Here is a 14,744-nt window from a genome sequence, read left to right as displayed (position 1 = left end):
TGGGATCATGACCTGAGCTGAAGGCAGAGGCTTAACCCACTGAGCCACCCGGTACCCCACATAGCAATGTTCTTAAGAGTAATATGGACATGTTTGAAAATGTCTTATTAAATTGTAATGGTAGAGGTAAGCCACTCTATCTTACTTTGACAATAGTTTCCGTTATGAAACAGAACAGCATTTTTTGGCTGATGTAATTCTTAGGCTCATATATTTTTTCCTTTTTTCACTTTTTTTTTTTTTAATTTGGCAAAGAAGATAGACCAGGGAAACCTTTCATTACTTTAACAAAATGAATATAATAAATTGTAGCTAGGCAAATTCTGTTACAAAAGGTAATTACACAGTAGACTCCAGTCACTGCACAGGAGTCATCCACTTCATGTTATTTCAAAAATCCATTTTTTAAAAGATTTTATTTATTTATTTGACAGACAGAGATCAGAGGTAGGTAGGGAGGCAGGCACGGAGTGCAGGGGAAGCAGGCTCCCTGCTGAGCAGAGAGCCCCATGTGGGGCTCGATCCCAGGACCCTGAGATCATGACCTGAGCCGAAGGCAGAGGCTTAACCCATTGAGCCACCCAGGCGCCCCTGAAAACTCCATTTTTTTTTTAAAAGCAAGTATTTTTGCTATGCTCAACTTAAAAAAGGGTTGGGTTTTTTGTTTGCAATGCATTCTTCCTAAAGTAATAAAATTGATACAAAGTGTTAAGTCCCACAAATATAAGTATATATAACTATACTCTCTCATTAAAGAAGCTCAATTCAAGTTGCTTAATCTGTATTTGCTACACAGGTATATACAATGTACTATGGATATATACTAGTAAAATTTTTTATATATGTCAGTGTGTATCTATTGAAGTTTACCACAAGTATACAGTCACTTGGATCTTCAGAATTCTTTTGCCATTAAACAGAATTATGCATCTCTTATACAAAATACAGCAATGTTTACTAAAATTACATGCCAATACAAAATATTTAACTTCAAGTAGAAGCACAATAAATGAAAATATTATACCTAGCACGTTATTTTTAAAAATATTGAACTAAAAAAAGAATCAATGATGGGGGAGAGGTGGCTACTGTAAACTTTTATACTTGAGCAGTTCCTCCTCCAAAGGTAGGCTGTTGCGTCCTACAAAAGAGGAAAAGTTTTTTCTCTAAAAAAACCCAAAAAAGCCCCTCTTTTAAAGCATAGCTGAAGTGTCCCTTAAAGTGGTTTTAGGAATAAGGCACTGAAAGTGATGAAGTAAGAGCCAATAGGTAAATCATGATTAACAACACTTTGGAGACCTAGGTTCATATTCTTGCCTAAATCACTTACAGAAAATTGTGACTTTCATTCAGCAAGTTCCTTAATCCCTTTCAGCCTCAATTTTTTCACCTGCAAAATTGGTTATTGTGCTGAATAAGAGATAGCTAAGGAGGTATTATCAGCACTGAGCTTGTCACTTACAGCTGTCACTTACAGCTCAGGAAGGTGACAATAATCATTACTGTCAAGATAAACTTGGGGTGGGAAGGAGGCCTATTAGTGGTCTTGCAAAAACTAGGGTCCTTGCGTTAAAACCCACTCTTCTTGCTTGGTAGTATAACTACTGGTACTTTTCTGCTATTCATTTTTAGTGTAAAGAACTCTAAAGAACCAAGAAGTAAAAACGAGAGGGGGTTAAAAACCGAATTTTACAGGTAGCAAGAACCTGGACTCAGGCAAAACTCTGCTGAGTTTGTCAGTGGGCCATCATCCTATCCTACTGATCCCCAAGTTAATGGAAGATTAGGAGCATATTTCCCGGTATATGCTTCTGAAACAGAATCACTTCAACACAGTACAGAAGATGATGAGTTCCTAATTATTTGTTGAATGAATCAATACAGGTGTACATTTCAGACAGAAACTAACTATCCAGGAATACCGACAATACTGAACAAAATTTTCATTTTCTATCCTGGAGCCCCTTTCCTCATGAAGCACTCAATATTTAAAGCTCTATCTTCACTTATTAAAACAAAACAAAACAAACAAATGAGATAGGAATTACTCCTAAATTCACGAAAAAGAAGTAAGCTTTAAAAACGGCCGAACCAACTCCGAAAGTTAGTCACGTGGCTGGTCAGATACAGAAGCAGCTGGAATTCGAACTCACATTTGGGCTTCACAGTCCAAGCTGTTTTCGCTACACTAAAGTTTGCATCTCCACCTGTCTCTGTAAACTGTCACTATAGCGGAGAGAACATTCATCATTAAGCTTTCCTTTTTCTCCTCTGATGCCAGCCCTTCCATTTCACACTCCCTCCTAATCTGGGCTACAAACTAAATACAACAGCAGGCAAGGCGAACTAATTCTAGGAGTCCGGGTGTACGCGCGAAGAACCGAAATCCGTTTTATTTGTTACACCGGACGAAGGTCCCCGCGCCACCTCCAGAAGCGACAAACACAACACTAGGGTCCGCAGAGGCTTCAGACCGCGCCCAGGTCTCAAGTTTTAGTCAAGGCCCACGTTCAGGCCAAGCGAGGAGAGAAGGTTACCCTTCCCTGACACCGTCGTCAAGGCGGGAGCGCAGAAGAGAAGGTTGGAGTTGCAATAACAGTACAAACAATAAACCCTCAGAACCCCTCTTCAGCCCGTTAAACGCACTTACTTGAGTGAAGTAATTGCAAGACACAAGGCAGGCACTGGCAACGGGAAGGGCTCCTCTACCCTCCACCCCAGGCACTGGCGGTGACGACATCGGGACCGCGCCGCCAAGAGCGAAGGCCCGGCTCAAGGCCACGAGCACAGCGCACGGCGCGCGCTCACGGCAGGGGCGGGGTAGCACGCCGGCGCCACCTTTAAACGTCACGTGCGGCGCTCTGCTTCTGGACTCCAAGGTTTGAACATGTCGCTCAAGGGAGTGGCGGAGAAGAATACCCGAGCGGGTTTTAGAGCTGAGAGGAGAGAGGTCGATGCTGCAGTACCTCAGGGGCTGTTAAAGGCAGCGAGGAAGAGCGGCCAGTTAAACCTGTCGGGTCGGAATCTCAGTGAAGGTAAGATCCAGAGTTACGACCAGATTGCGCTATTAGAAAGCACTTGCCCCTGCCAAGCTCCCTTTCCTTGGCCTGCTTCTGACATCTTTGCCACAGTCTCCTAGCCAGGACCCTCGGGCTCTAATTGAGGCACCCACCATATTCCCACTGGTCAGGTCAGGCCCGTTCAGTTCCTACTTTTTCTCAGGAATAATGAGCATATTTCCTAGATTGAGGATCTAGATAGATGCCATACAAAATCAATTTGGGACCATCCTCAGAAACCTAGTAAAGATCAGCAAGCACCTGTGTACCATGAATGAATAGTAGCCAGATGCACTTGTGATTGTCTCTTGTGTAAGGGAGGAAGTGGGAAGTGGGAAGAGAATATAGCATTCTTCCTGTAATGTTTTTCTCTACTTAAATTCAGGTTTGAGGGGCGGCTGGGTGGCTCAGTGGGTTAAAGCCTCTGCCTTTGGCTCAGGTCGTGATCTCAGGGTCCTGGGATTGAGCCCCGCATCGGGGAGCCTGCTTCCCTCCCCCACTCTCTCTCTGCCCGCCTCTTTGCCTACTTGTGATCTCTGTGTGTCAAATAAATAAATAAAATCTTAAAAAAAAATAAATTCAGGTTTTAGGCTATTTGGGATTGAAACCTTCCATTTCCGTTTTAATGATTGCTTTTTTTATTGTGTCATGTATAGAGTGGACCAAGCAAATACTTTCAGAACAAATCAAGGGGTATATGACATTAAATCTCTGCTCTACTTGGAAAAGCTTTTAATCAAAGGAAACATAAATATCTTAAAGCTACAGCTTTACATACACATTTGTTTTTCGCAGAGCCTGGAACATTTTCCTTGCTACCTGACTAGGGCTTTTTGCTTCCTGTAGGACTCTGCTCAAAGGTCACACTTCCTAACTTGCCCTAATCAATAAATATCATTGCTAACACTATGGTTGGTTGGTTTTTGTTTTTACATGTTTAATTTTTAAATAGCATTTCACTATCAGAATTTATATTATATATTTGTTTATTGTCTTACGTACTCTCCCACTAGAATATTGGTTTCATGAAATCAAGGAGCTTTCTGTTACTCATTGTTGTATCACTAACAACCAAAACAGTTCTTGGTTCGTAATAGATTCTTATTCAATGTTTGTGGAAGGAATAAGTGAGTGAATGAATCTTTCCAAATACTAAGTGCTGTACTAGAATGTACTTTTTATTGGACCCAGATGATTTTGTCTATTAAAAGTTTAAGGGAGCAAATGAATTTTGACTCTTCACTCCATGTTGACATGACCAGGGCTATTTAGGCTATCATTGTATAAGCAGAGCCTACCACAATACCAAAACATATTAGGTACTCAAAAAATTATGTTGAATGAGTGGATGTATAGTATTTCATAGAGGAGAAAACTATAAATGGGAGAAGCACATGGTATTTGTAACTTATAAATCAAAAAGAAGTCCTTGTTACCATAATGTAGAAGATGTTTATCTAGCTATAGCCTTCAACAGCCCTTGTCATTCAACCTTTGACACCCAAACCACTGTAATTCTGAACCATGTATAGCCCCTTATGGAGCCATGCTCTTTATCTGCACATCTTTGCTTATGTAACTTTGAGATGCTTAATCTCACTGTACCTTATTTTCTCATTTATAATGTGGTAGTGATAATAGGGCCTATTAAGGTTTAATTACCAAGTACACAAAGTACTTAGTACATAAAAAGTGCACAGTAAAAATTGTTACCATTTTTATTGCTATCACTGTAAACATTGTAATAGCTTCCTAAATACTTTCCTGGATTTCTTTAAGTCTCACACTCTAAATCAGTGTCATTACCAAGAGTTATCTTTCTAAAACCTGGATCTTATTATGTCACTCACATTTAATGACTCCCCATATATCACAAGATTCAGTATAAAATTCTTAGTGCAACATACAAAAACCTTTTGAAATCTTGTCCTTCAGTATTTACAAGGCCCTCCTATCTTTTCTCAGAATCCTATACTTTAACAACAATAACAGTAATGAAAAATTCTTTTCCCCGAACAACTAACCATTTAAAACGATGTTTAGATTGTAGAACAACAGTCTTTTTAGAATAGTTTTAGGTTTCCAGAAAATTGAACAGATAGTACAGGGTTCCCATATACGCCCTTACTCCAGCTTATGGTTTCTCCTTTATTAACACCTTACATTAATGTAGTGTACTTGTTACATACAGTTGATGAGCTAATACTGATACATTAGTATTAATTAAAAACCATAGTTCACATTACTGTTCACTCTTGGTATTGTACAATTCTGTGAGTTTTGAGAAATGCATAATGTCCTGTATCCACCATTATGGTGTTCTATAGAACAATTTTACTGCCCTAAAAATCCTCTGAACTCTACCTATTCGTTGTGGCAAGACTGATAGCCACCAATCTTTTTGCTCCTATAGTTTCGTCTTTCCCCAAATACCATATAATTGGAATCGCATAATATGTAACTTTTTTGACTGGCTTTTTTCACTAAGTATTCATTTAAGCTTCCTCCGTGTCTTTTTGTGGCTTGATAACTCATTTCTTTTTTATCACTGAATATTCTATGGTTTGGATGTACCATTTTATCCATTTACTTTTTGAAGGACATGTTTGTTTTTTCTAGTTATTGGCACTTATGCATAAAAGCTGCTCTTGGTGCTCAGGTTTTTGTGTGGGTATAATTTTCAATTTTCAACTAATTAGGAGTGCCATTGCTGGATCACATGGTAAGGCTACACTTAGCTTTATAGGAAGTTGCCAGACTGTCTTCCAGAGTGAGTGTACCATTTTGCACTCTCAATAACAATGAATGTTGTTCCACATCCTTGCCAATATTTGGTGTTATCAAGTTTTTAGAGTTTAGCTATTCCAATAGTATGTAGTCTTATCTTAATGTTGTTTTAGTTTCCTATTCCCTAATGACATATGATGTGGAATATCTTTTCATAAGCTTGTTTGCCATCTGTTTATTTTATTTGGTGTGGTGCCCGTTTAAATCTTTTGTCCATTTTTAAATTGCGTTGTTTGTTTTCTTACTTTTTAGCATGGTTGTCCTTCATCTTTTTATGCTGCATATCTCTGTTCAGTAATTTAGGGTTCAATGACTAAGTGATGCATAGAAGGCCAGTGGCCTGTTATTTAGGATTTTTTAAAGTCTGTGTTATATGACGTATAGATGAAAGCTATGTAAGTGTTTATGTTTTTTGACATAAAGTAATTGTAGAAAATTGATCACTATTTTCTGATAAACTTTTACTAACTTGTCCCTTTTACTGGTATACACATTGTTATACTTCTAAAAATATACTCATTTTTAAAAAAGTCTTCCTAGGGTGACTGGGTGGTTCAGTTGGTTAAGCATCTGACTCCTAATTTCTGCTCAGGTCATGATCTCAGGGTCCTGAGATAAACCCCACATTGGGCTCCACAATGGGCGTGGAGCTTGCTAAAGATTATCTTTCTCCCTCTGCCCTTCACCCTGACCCCCTGCTTGTACTCACACACACACACACTCTCTCTCTGTAGCTCCAAATAAATAAATAAAAATAAAAAAGTCTTGTTATTTTTATTATCTCCAAATGTTATTACCATATAATTATGAATTATATACAAAAGCAGTGATCAAACATGGCTTCTTTGTGATTGCTTACAATATGTAAGATCATGAGATATTTTATATGAAAGATATGAGATAATAAATATGAAAGTGTTTGAATACTGTGGGGAGTTACAGATACTTATTTAAATTGCATTTGTTATATACCTTCTATGTTTCGTCCAGATATTGTGAAGAAGTAAATTAACACTTCAAACAATTTATAGTCACATAGGCATTTTAATATGTTTTATTCAGATCTATTTATCAAGAATTGCACGTTAAACAAATTTTTGTGTTGTACTCCAGGTCTTTCTTCCTGCCATATTTATGCAGCAATTTAAAATTGCTCATGTCCGTTATTTCTATATTGGAAAAATAGAACCTGGGTTTTAATTTTGATGTATGTAACCCAAAGCAGTTAAAATTCTGTTTATTCTTTCTCTTAGATGGTGGCCTTCTTGAATTGATTCTTCTTAGTGGAAGCTCTAAGAGTAGTGAGACATTTTATTACCCTAATAGGGTGTTAACTGTACACAGTAATTTTTACCTGTAACGGAAATGAATACTTTTGACAGCTTTTAGTACCATTTCTTTTGATAGGCCATAGTTCTTTTATGAAAATACCCATTTATCGTTTTCTTCTTTATAAAAGCATTGTGTCTATTATAGGAAAAGTATAATCTATAGAAAGCATAAAAAGGGAAAATAGTCATTCAGGGTTAGTCTCTATTGATATTTTGAAGTTCTTCTTCTAAAGTTTTTTGTGTGAATATAAATTGCCTTTTTTTTTTTTTAAACAAACTTAGAATTGTATTGAGTTCTGCTGGACTCCTGTTGGAACATTTTTTGGTGTCACTTGAATAATCTGATTATTCTTAATGACTTTAATATTTTAATAATTTACTAAAATGTTCAAATATTGTTGGTAGTTTTTTTAAGTTATCATTCTTAAGTGTCAGTTCTGTAACTTCCTGATAAAGGTGTGCTGAAACAAAATAGCTGTTAATAACCAACTTCAAAGAAGAATATTAGAAACATTCTGGAAATTTTTGAATGAAAGCTCCTTTTCTGAGCAAGTATACAGAAATATGTCATTGCTTGGTTTAGTATAGATACTGTAGCTTTTTTGATGGGCCAGGTAAAAGAAAGATGGAGTTGATAAGGTGGTATTGATTGTTGCCTTGTGGTTACATGACATTGGTAGGATAGTGGTGTAGAAAATGTTTTTGGGTGATACATCAAAAATTCAATGAAAGTAAAAGGTGCCAGAGTTTGTAACAAAAGAATGCTGTAAATTTTAAAGGAAACCACATGATTGAACTGACAAGAATATTGGTAAGAGGATACTTTTCTAAACCAATTAAATTTGTTTGGAAACCATATTATTTGAAAGGGAAATATGGGTAGAAGCTTATCCCTTATTTTGCAGAGAGCAGTTTGGTTTGTTTCCGTTTGTGGAATTAATAAATAGGTCTAGGGCTTCTAGGCCTCAAGATGTCATGCCATCTGTTTTAAGGTACTGAGAGTTTGCCTTTTTCAAAAAAGTGTGTGAAGTTTGTTATGACACAGTAAAAAGTGTAACATGACCGTATATTTCCCAAGTTTTAAATAACCATCCTTAAATCTGTATTAACTGTGTTCTGCTTTACTATTTAGCTTAACGCTATTTTGACTACTAGTTGTCTTAATTGAATTTAATTGTATGAGCAGCTAATAATAATTAACCGAAGTATCAGATTTTAATAATAATTTCAGATAAAGGGACGCATGGGTGGCTCAGTGGGTTAAAGCCTCTGCCTTCGGCTCAGGTCACGACCCCGGGGTCCTGGGATCAAGCCCTGCATTGGGCTCTCTGCTCAGTGGGGAGCCTGCTTCCTCCTCTCTCTCTGCTTGCTTCTCTGTTTCTTGTGATCTCTGTCTGTCAAATGAATAAATAAAATCTTAAAAAAATAATTTCAGAAAGAAACTATTGAGTGGATCATCCAAATAAGCTATTCTGGAACATTCTTAGAAATGAAAACAAGAGGAAAGTGTTTTAATCTGTATACAATGACAGAATCTTGAGGTAAACATTTGGTTTTTAGTATACTGAAATCCAGGGAAATCTGCTTGTTTGGATTATGAAACAAGGAACTAGGTGGTTAATTGAAAGTACCATTCCTATTTCTTTGTCTCTTAAAATAGTTCTGAACTTCATTGTTTCAGTCTCTTGAGAAGTATATCTCAAGTTACTATCAGTGCCAAAATTTGTTTAATAAATTAGTGCCGAACTTAAACTTATGTTTATATTAATATGTTTACCTAGTTGCATTTTAGTATGCTTTCTTAGGTAGGAAAGGATGGGAGCATTAGTTGAGTGAATGCCATCTGTCATGGATACTGTCACAGAAAAAATACAGATTGAGAAGAATGGAATTATAGTTTCAATGAGTTTTATCTTCACTGTAAAACTGAATATACCCTCAAATTAAAATACAAATTTAAACTTGTTTTTCTCTTAAAGTGATTAGTAAAAAAATGTTTCCTTTTTTATATGTTAAGCATTGTTTCGTATTGTTGGTATTTTTTTTTTTTTTTAAACAGTATCCTGCTGGACTTCAAGAGAGAACAGTTCTCTTCATACATTCTAATATAACAATGACTCAGGTGTTCTAAAACATAAAGATACTCAAGCTGAAACTGAGTTAATGCTTTCTATATAACTATTCGATTTTACTGTGGTGTTATGTGTGGGTATGTGTATGACTGTATTTGTTTCTTATTGAACTTTAAAGATAGTCTGAAAATGGCACTGCAGTATTGTGAATAGTCAGTAGGGGATTCTTTCTTTAATGTAAAGGGGCCATTGGTTGCCACGAATAAACTACTGTGAGAAATTTGGAATGTTTATCAGTGAGCTTTCCCTGATCTCTTGCAAAGTGCTAGTCCTAACTGGTTGATTCTTGTAAAATCCTCATAATTGGGTAAAGGGTTTAGTGAATGGCATTTGTAGGATAAGCTGATATTAAAATATTATTCTGCACCTAGCAAAAGACTTTTTGTATTACTATTGCTGTATCCTAGCATTTAAGTTACTGCGGGGCTCTCTCATTTAATCAACAAGGAAATTGGTAACCAGAGATGTTGGATTACTGGCCAATTTGATTAGTTGCACAGTTTAAACCAAAGCTTAGTTCTCTCTTTGGTCAGTGATACATCCAGGATGTTATCATGTGTATCATAGTTTAACATATTTACAAGCTTTTAGAAGATGGAATCTACGTATATGAGTATATAGACCTTAACAGGAATAATTATGGTTTTCCACCTTAAGGAAATAGCATACACTATGGGTGATCATTATATACATGAAATTGTTCAAAACTGTCCAAAAAGATTTCTCTAACCTTCTTTTATTCTTCCATGTAAAAACCATTTTAAACTTTTAAAAAAAATTTCTTCTCTGTTTCTAACTGTACCTGCCTCTAAGTGCCTTCCCCATATTAGCCACCAGTTCTCTGGCATTAATCCATCAGTAGTCCCTATTTCTATAATTAACTATTATCAGTGAGTAATATGCCCCCCAAAATATGCAAAGAGATCTTTTCCCAGTCTTTGTTAATGGCCATTCTGTTCATTGTGGAAGCCTCTAGTCATGTATGGCTACCTAAATGTTAATTAACCAAAATTAAATAAAATTGAAAATTATGTTCTTCGGTCACCTTAGCCACATTTTAAGTGTTCAATAGCTGTATGCAGCTAGTGGCTACCATATTGAATAGTGCAGCGTATAGGATATTTCCATCATTGCAGAAAGTTGTATCGAGTAGTACTGTTTGTGACAATTAACATCTTGTGAGAAATATATTTATCTGTGTATGTAGGTGTATATATGTGTGTGTATTTATGCATGTATATACCTTGATATATATGTATATATACATACACCTATGTGAATGAATATATGCACACATAAGATTGCCTTGATACATTACATCATGTTTATCTTATTTTGAGTTAACCTTATTGGGATATGATTTACAAACAATGTGTGCATCCATTTTAAGTGTACCATTTGGTGAGTTTTGATGTATATATATGCGTACACACACACACACACATTTACACATACATAAAATTGTGTAATCACTACCACAATAAAAAGTATAGAGTATTTCCAACACTCAAAAAGTTCCCTTAAGCCCCTTTTTTGTCAGTCAACCCTCACTGCTAATTCTACACAATCAGTGATCTGCTTTTGTCAATACAGATTAGCTGCTTCTAGAATTTCATTTAAACGGAATTACACATTTGCAATTTTTGTTTTGTTTTAGGCTTCTCTTGCTTAGTATGTTTTCTCAGGTTCCTCCATGTTGTTTGTATCAGTATATTTTTTTATTGTTGAGTGATAGTCCATTGTATGTATGTGTGTATGTGTTTGTGTGTATATGTACATATATATGTATATATACATACATATATATACACCTCAATTTTTTATCCATTCACCTGTTGATCAGCATTTGATTTGCTTCTAGTTTTTGGCTGTTATGAGTAAAACTACCATGAGTTTTCAAGTACAGTTTTTGTGTAGACGTATGTTATCATTCCTGGTAAGTTACAAACCTGAGAATAGAATTGCTTGACATATAGTAGTAAGTGTATATTTAAGTTTATAAGAATTTACCCAACTTTTTGCTCCTAGTAAATAAGAGATTCAGTTGCTCTAGATTATTACCAACAGTTTGTATTGTCAGTCTTTTTGATACTAGCCATTCTTGTACTTGTGTTGTAGTGCCTACCTCCTTATAGTTTTATTTACATTTCCTTAATGACTCATGATGTTGAGCATCTTTTTCAACTATTCATTGGCTATTTGTATATCTTCTACCAAGTGCTCAGATTTTTTTGTCTCTTTTTAAGTTGGGTTATTTGTATTTAAGTTGTAAGACCTTTTATGTTTTGGGATAGAAGTATTCAGATATCTATCTCTATCGATATCTAATATATTTTTGTGGTCTGAGGATTAATGATTTTTTTTTAAAGATTTTATTTATTTATTTGACAGAGAGAAATCACAAGTACACTGAAAGGCAGGCAGAGAGAGAGAGAGAGAGGGAAGCAGGCTCCCTGCTGAGCAGAGAGTCCGACGCGGGACTCGATCCCAGGACCCTGAGATCATGACCTGAGCCGAAGGCAGCAGCTTAACCCACTGAGCCACCCAGGCATCCCCCCCCCTTTTTTTTTTTAAAGATTTATTTATTTGTCAGAGAGAGAGCGAGTGAAAGCGAGCACAGGCAGACACAGTGGAAGGCAGAGTCAGAGGGAGAAGCAGGCTCCCTGCGGGGCAAGGAGCCCGATGTGGGACTCAATCCCAGGACGCTGGGATCATGACCTGAGCTGAAGGCAGCTGCTTAACCAACTGAGCCACCCAGGTGTCCCGAGGATTAATGATTTCTTTAGAAAAACAGAAGTTTTCAGTTTTGAGGAAGTCCAACTTATTATCTTTTCTTTTGGGATTTGTACTTTTTCTGTACTAAGAAATTTTATCCATCCAGGAGCTGTGAAGATTTTCTCCTCTGCTTTCTCTTAGAATTTTTATAGTTTTGTCTTTCACGTTTAAGACTATCATCTATTTTAAGTTAAGGTTAGAGTGTGTCATAAGGTAAAGGTTGAAGTTCTTTTTTTATCTATATGAATTTACAGTTCCAGTGCCATTTGTTGAAGAAGACTTTTTCTTATTAAGTTGGCATTTCTGTTGAAAATTGGTTGATAATATATTATTGCATGGAATTTTCCTGAACTCATTTTTTCTATTGATTTATATATCCTTAATATTAATACACTGTCTTGACAAGTTTTATAGTTAAGACTTTAAATCAATTATCGTTAAGTTCTGCAACTTTTCTCTACTGTTTCAAAAATTAATTTATTTTAGTTTTTGCATTTTGATAATACATTTTAGAATCAGCTTGTTAATTTCTGTAGCAGCACCATCTGCGAGTTTGATTATGACTGTGCTGAATCTGTAAGTCACCTTGGGGAGAAGTGACAACTTAAATTAGTTTATAATTTGGTATATTTGTCTGCTCATCTAGACCTTCTCTAAATTTTCACAGCAGTATTTTTTATTTTCATACCACAGATTTTGCATTGATTTGTCAAGCTTAGCCCCGAGTATTTCCTGGTTTTAGATGCTGTATCTTAAGAATCTTTAAGCATCTAAAAGTTTTTCATTTATTGATTGCTAATACCTAGAAGCACAATTGATTTTTGTATATTAACCTTGAATTCTGTGGAATCTCGAAACCCATTCCAAGAATTTTCTTATAGGTTCCTTAGGATTTTCTACATAGATGATCATGTTTTCTACTAATAGAGATGGTTTTACTTTTTCCTTTCCAATCTGAATGCCATTTATTTTCTTTCCTTATTGCATTGGTCAGGACCCAGAGTAGAATTCTGAAGTTGTGATAATGGGCATCCATGTCTTAAGAAGACACTGAGAGAAAGCACCTAGTTTTTACCATTATGTATGATGTTAGTTGTATGCTTTTCATAGAAACCTGCTATCAGGCCAAAAGAATTCCCTTCAATACTTAGTTTTTTGAGAGTTTTTATCTTGTTTGTCAGTTTTTTTTTTTTTTTGCATTTCTTGAGAATCATTGTTTCTTTTTTCTGTTAATATGATAGATCTCATTGATCTTTAGATGTTAAAACACTCCTGTATTCTTGATGTAATTACCACTTGGTTGTGATGTATTTTTTATATGTAGGTAATTTGTTAAGGAATTTTGGGTCTGTAATCATTAGGGAGTTTGGCTTGTAGCTTTTTTCTTTTTCTTTCTTTTTTCTTTTTCTTTTAATGTCTTTGGTTTTGGTATCGTGGTAATGCTGGCTTTATAAAATGAGATAGAGATTGTTCTTTCCTCCATTTTCTGAAAGAGTCTGTGTAGAATTAGTATCATTTCTACTCCAAATGTCTGTTAGAATTCACCAGAGAAGTCATCTGGTTCTGGAGTTTTCTTTGTTTAAGTATGTTTTAAATATTTAAATGGCAATATTTAAAATAGCAAATTCAATTTCTTTAATAGATGCAAGGCTACTCAGATTTCATATTGTTGTTGTGGATTTTTCCCCCATTTCAGGGAATTTGTTCATTTTATTTAAGCTATTGAGTTTATAGATGTGACGTTGTTTATAATAGTCTCTTCCTTTAAACATCTATAGGATCTAAGGTGATATTTCAATTTTCAAAGAACCAGGTATTGGTTTAATTGCTTTTTATCTATTCTGTTTCATGGATTTCCCCTCTTTATTTCTTTGCTTTTGTTTACTTTGTGTTTAATTTCTTCTTTTTCTAGTTTGTGATTGTAGCTTATATCATTATAAAATGATATAAGGCAAGACTGGACTTGAGTTGATAATTGTTATAGGTGGGTGGTGGATAATGGAGTGTACTTCATTATACTGTTCTTTAAATTTATGTATATATTTGACTTTTTATATAATATTTTAAATATTACATAAAGTAAATGAAGGACACTTGGGTGGCTCAGTTGGTTAAGTGTCCAAATCTTAAGATTTCTTATTTATTTATTTATTTGCCAGTGATAGAGGGAGAGAGAGCGAGCAAGCACAGACAGACAGAGAGGCACGCAGAGGCAGAGGGAGAAGCAGACTCCCTGCCGAGCAAGGAGCCCGATGTGGGACTCGATCCCAGGACGCTGGGATCATGACCTCAGCCGAAGGCAGCTGCTTAACCAACTGAGCCACCCAGGCGTCCCAAGTGTCCAAATCTTGATCTCAGGTCTTGATCTCAGGATTGTGTTCAAGCCCTATGTCGGCCTCCATGCCGGATGTGGAGCCAAATAGATAAATAAATTACCTGACTACATCGTAATTTTTGTCACATTTATATGCCTATTGACATTTATCTTTACCTGATAGTATCTGTTTTATGCATTGGTAAGCTATTTTAAGGATAACTCTAAAGAATTCCTCTATAATTAGGACTTTTTGTAACTTTTAGTGGTTCTTTCTGTTTTTGGGTAGGAGAAGAAAAGTGATATAAATCTTGATGCTCTAAGCTCTTGAAGAAATTGGGATACC

General features: G+C 35.8%; 2 protein-coding genes across 14 annotated transcripts in view; one reads left to right on the top strand and one right to left on the bottom strand.

The window, feature by feature from the left end:
* The window catches only part of SRSF11 (serine and arginine rich splicing factor 11), a 42,926-nt gene extending 40,183 nt beyond the window's left edge, over positions 1-2,743 (bottom strand). For 3 of the 7 annotated variants that reach the window (XM_082686455.1, XM_082686457.1, XM_082686460.1), the window contains exon 1: positions 2,651-2,730. The gene's annotated coding sequence lies outside the window, so the exon portion shown is untranslated. Of the gene's footprint in view, positions 1-2,650 lie in introns of all 7 variants that reach the window. The other 4 variants (XM_082686449.1, XM_082686459.1, XM_082686456.1 and 1 more) reach the window with 3 other exon arrangements.
* A 68-nt stretch (positions 2,744-2,811) lies between these two features.
* Positions 2,812-14,744, top strand: part of LRRC40 (leucine rich repeat containing 40) — a 57,150-nt gene continuing 45,217 nt past the window's right edge. For 5 of the 7 annotated variants that reach the window (XR_014300097.1, XR_014300098.1, XR_014300099.1 and 2 more), the window contains exon 1: positions 2,835-3,035. Coding sequence is in view for 3 of the 7 variants with exons in the window: in XM_082688816.1 (XP_082544942.1) it covers positions 2,888-3,035 (148 nt within the window). In the remaining 4 variants the exon portion in view is untranslated. Of the gene's footprint in view, positions 3,036-14,744 lie in introns of all 7 variants that reach the window. The other 2 variants (XM_082688815.1, XM_082688818.1) reach the window with 2 other exon arrangements.

The sequence above is a fragment of the Mustela nivalis genome (genome assembly GCF_964662115.1).
Source record: "Mustela nivalis genome assembly, chromosome: 10".
NCBI lineage: Eukaryota > Metazoa > Chordata > Mammalia > Carnivora > Mustelidae > Mustela > Mustela nivalis.
The sequence above is the reverse complement of the archived record's forward strand: the minus strand, read 5'-3'. Positions and strand labels throughout refer to the sequence as shown.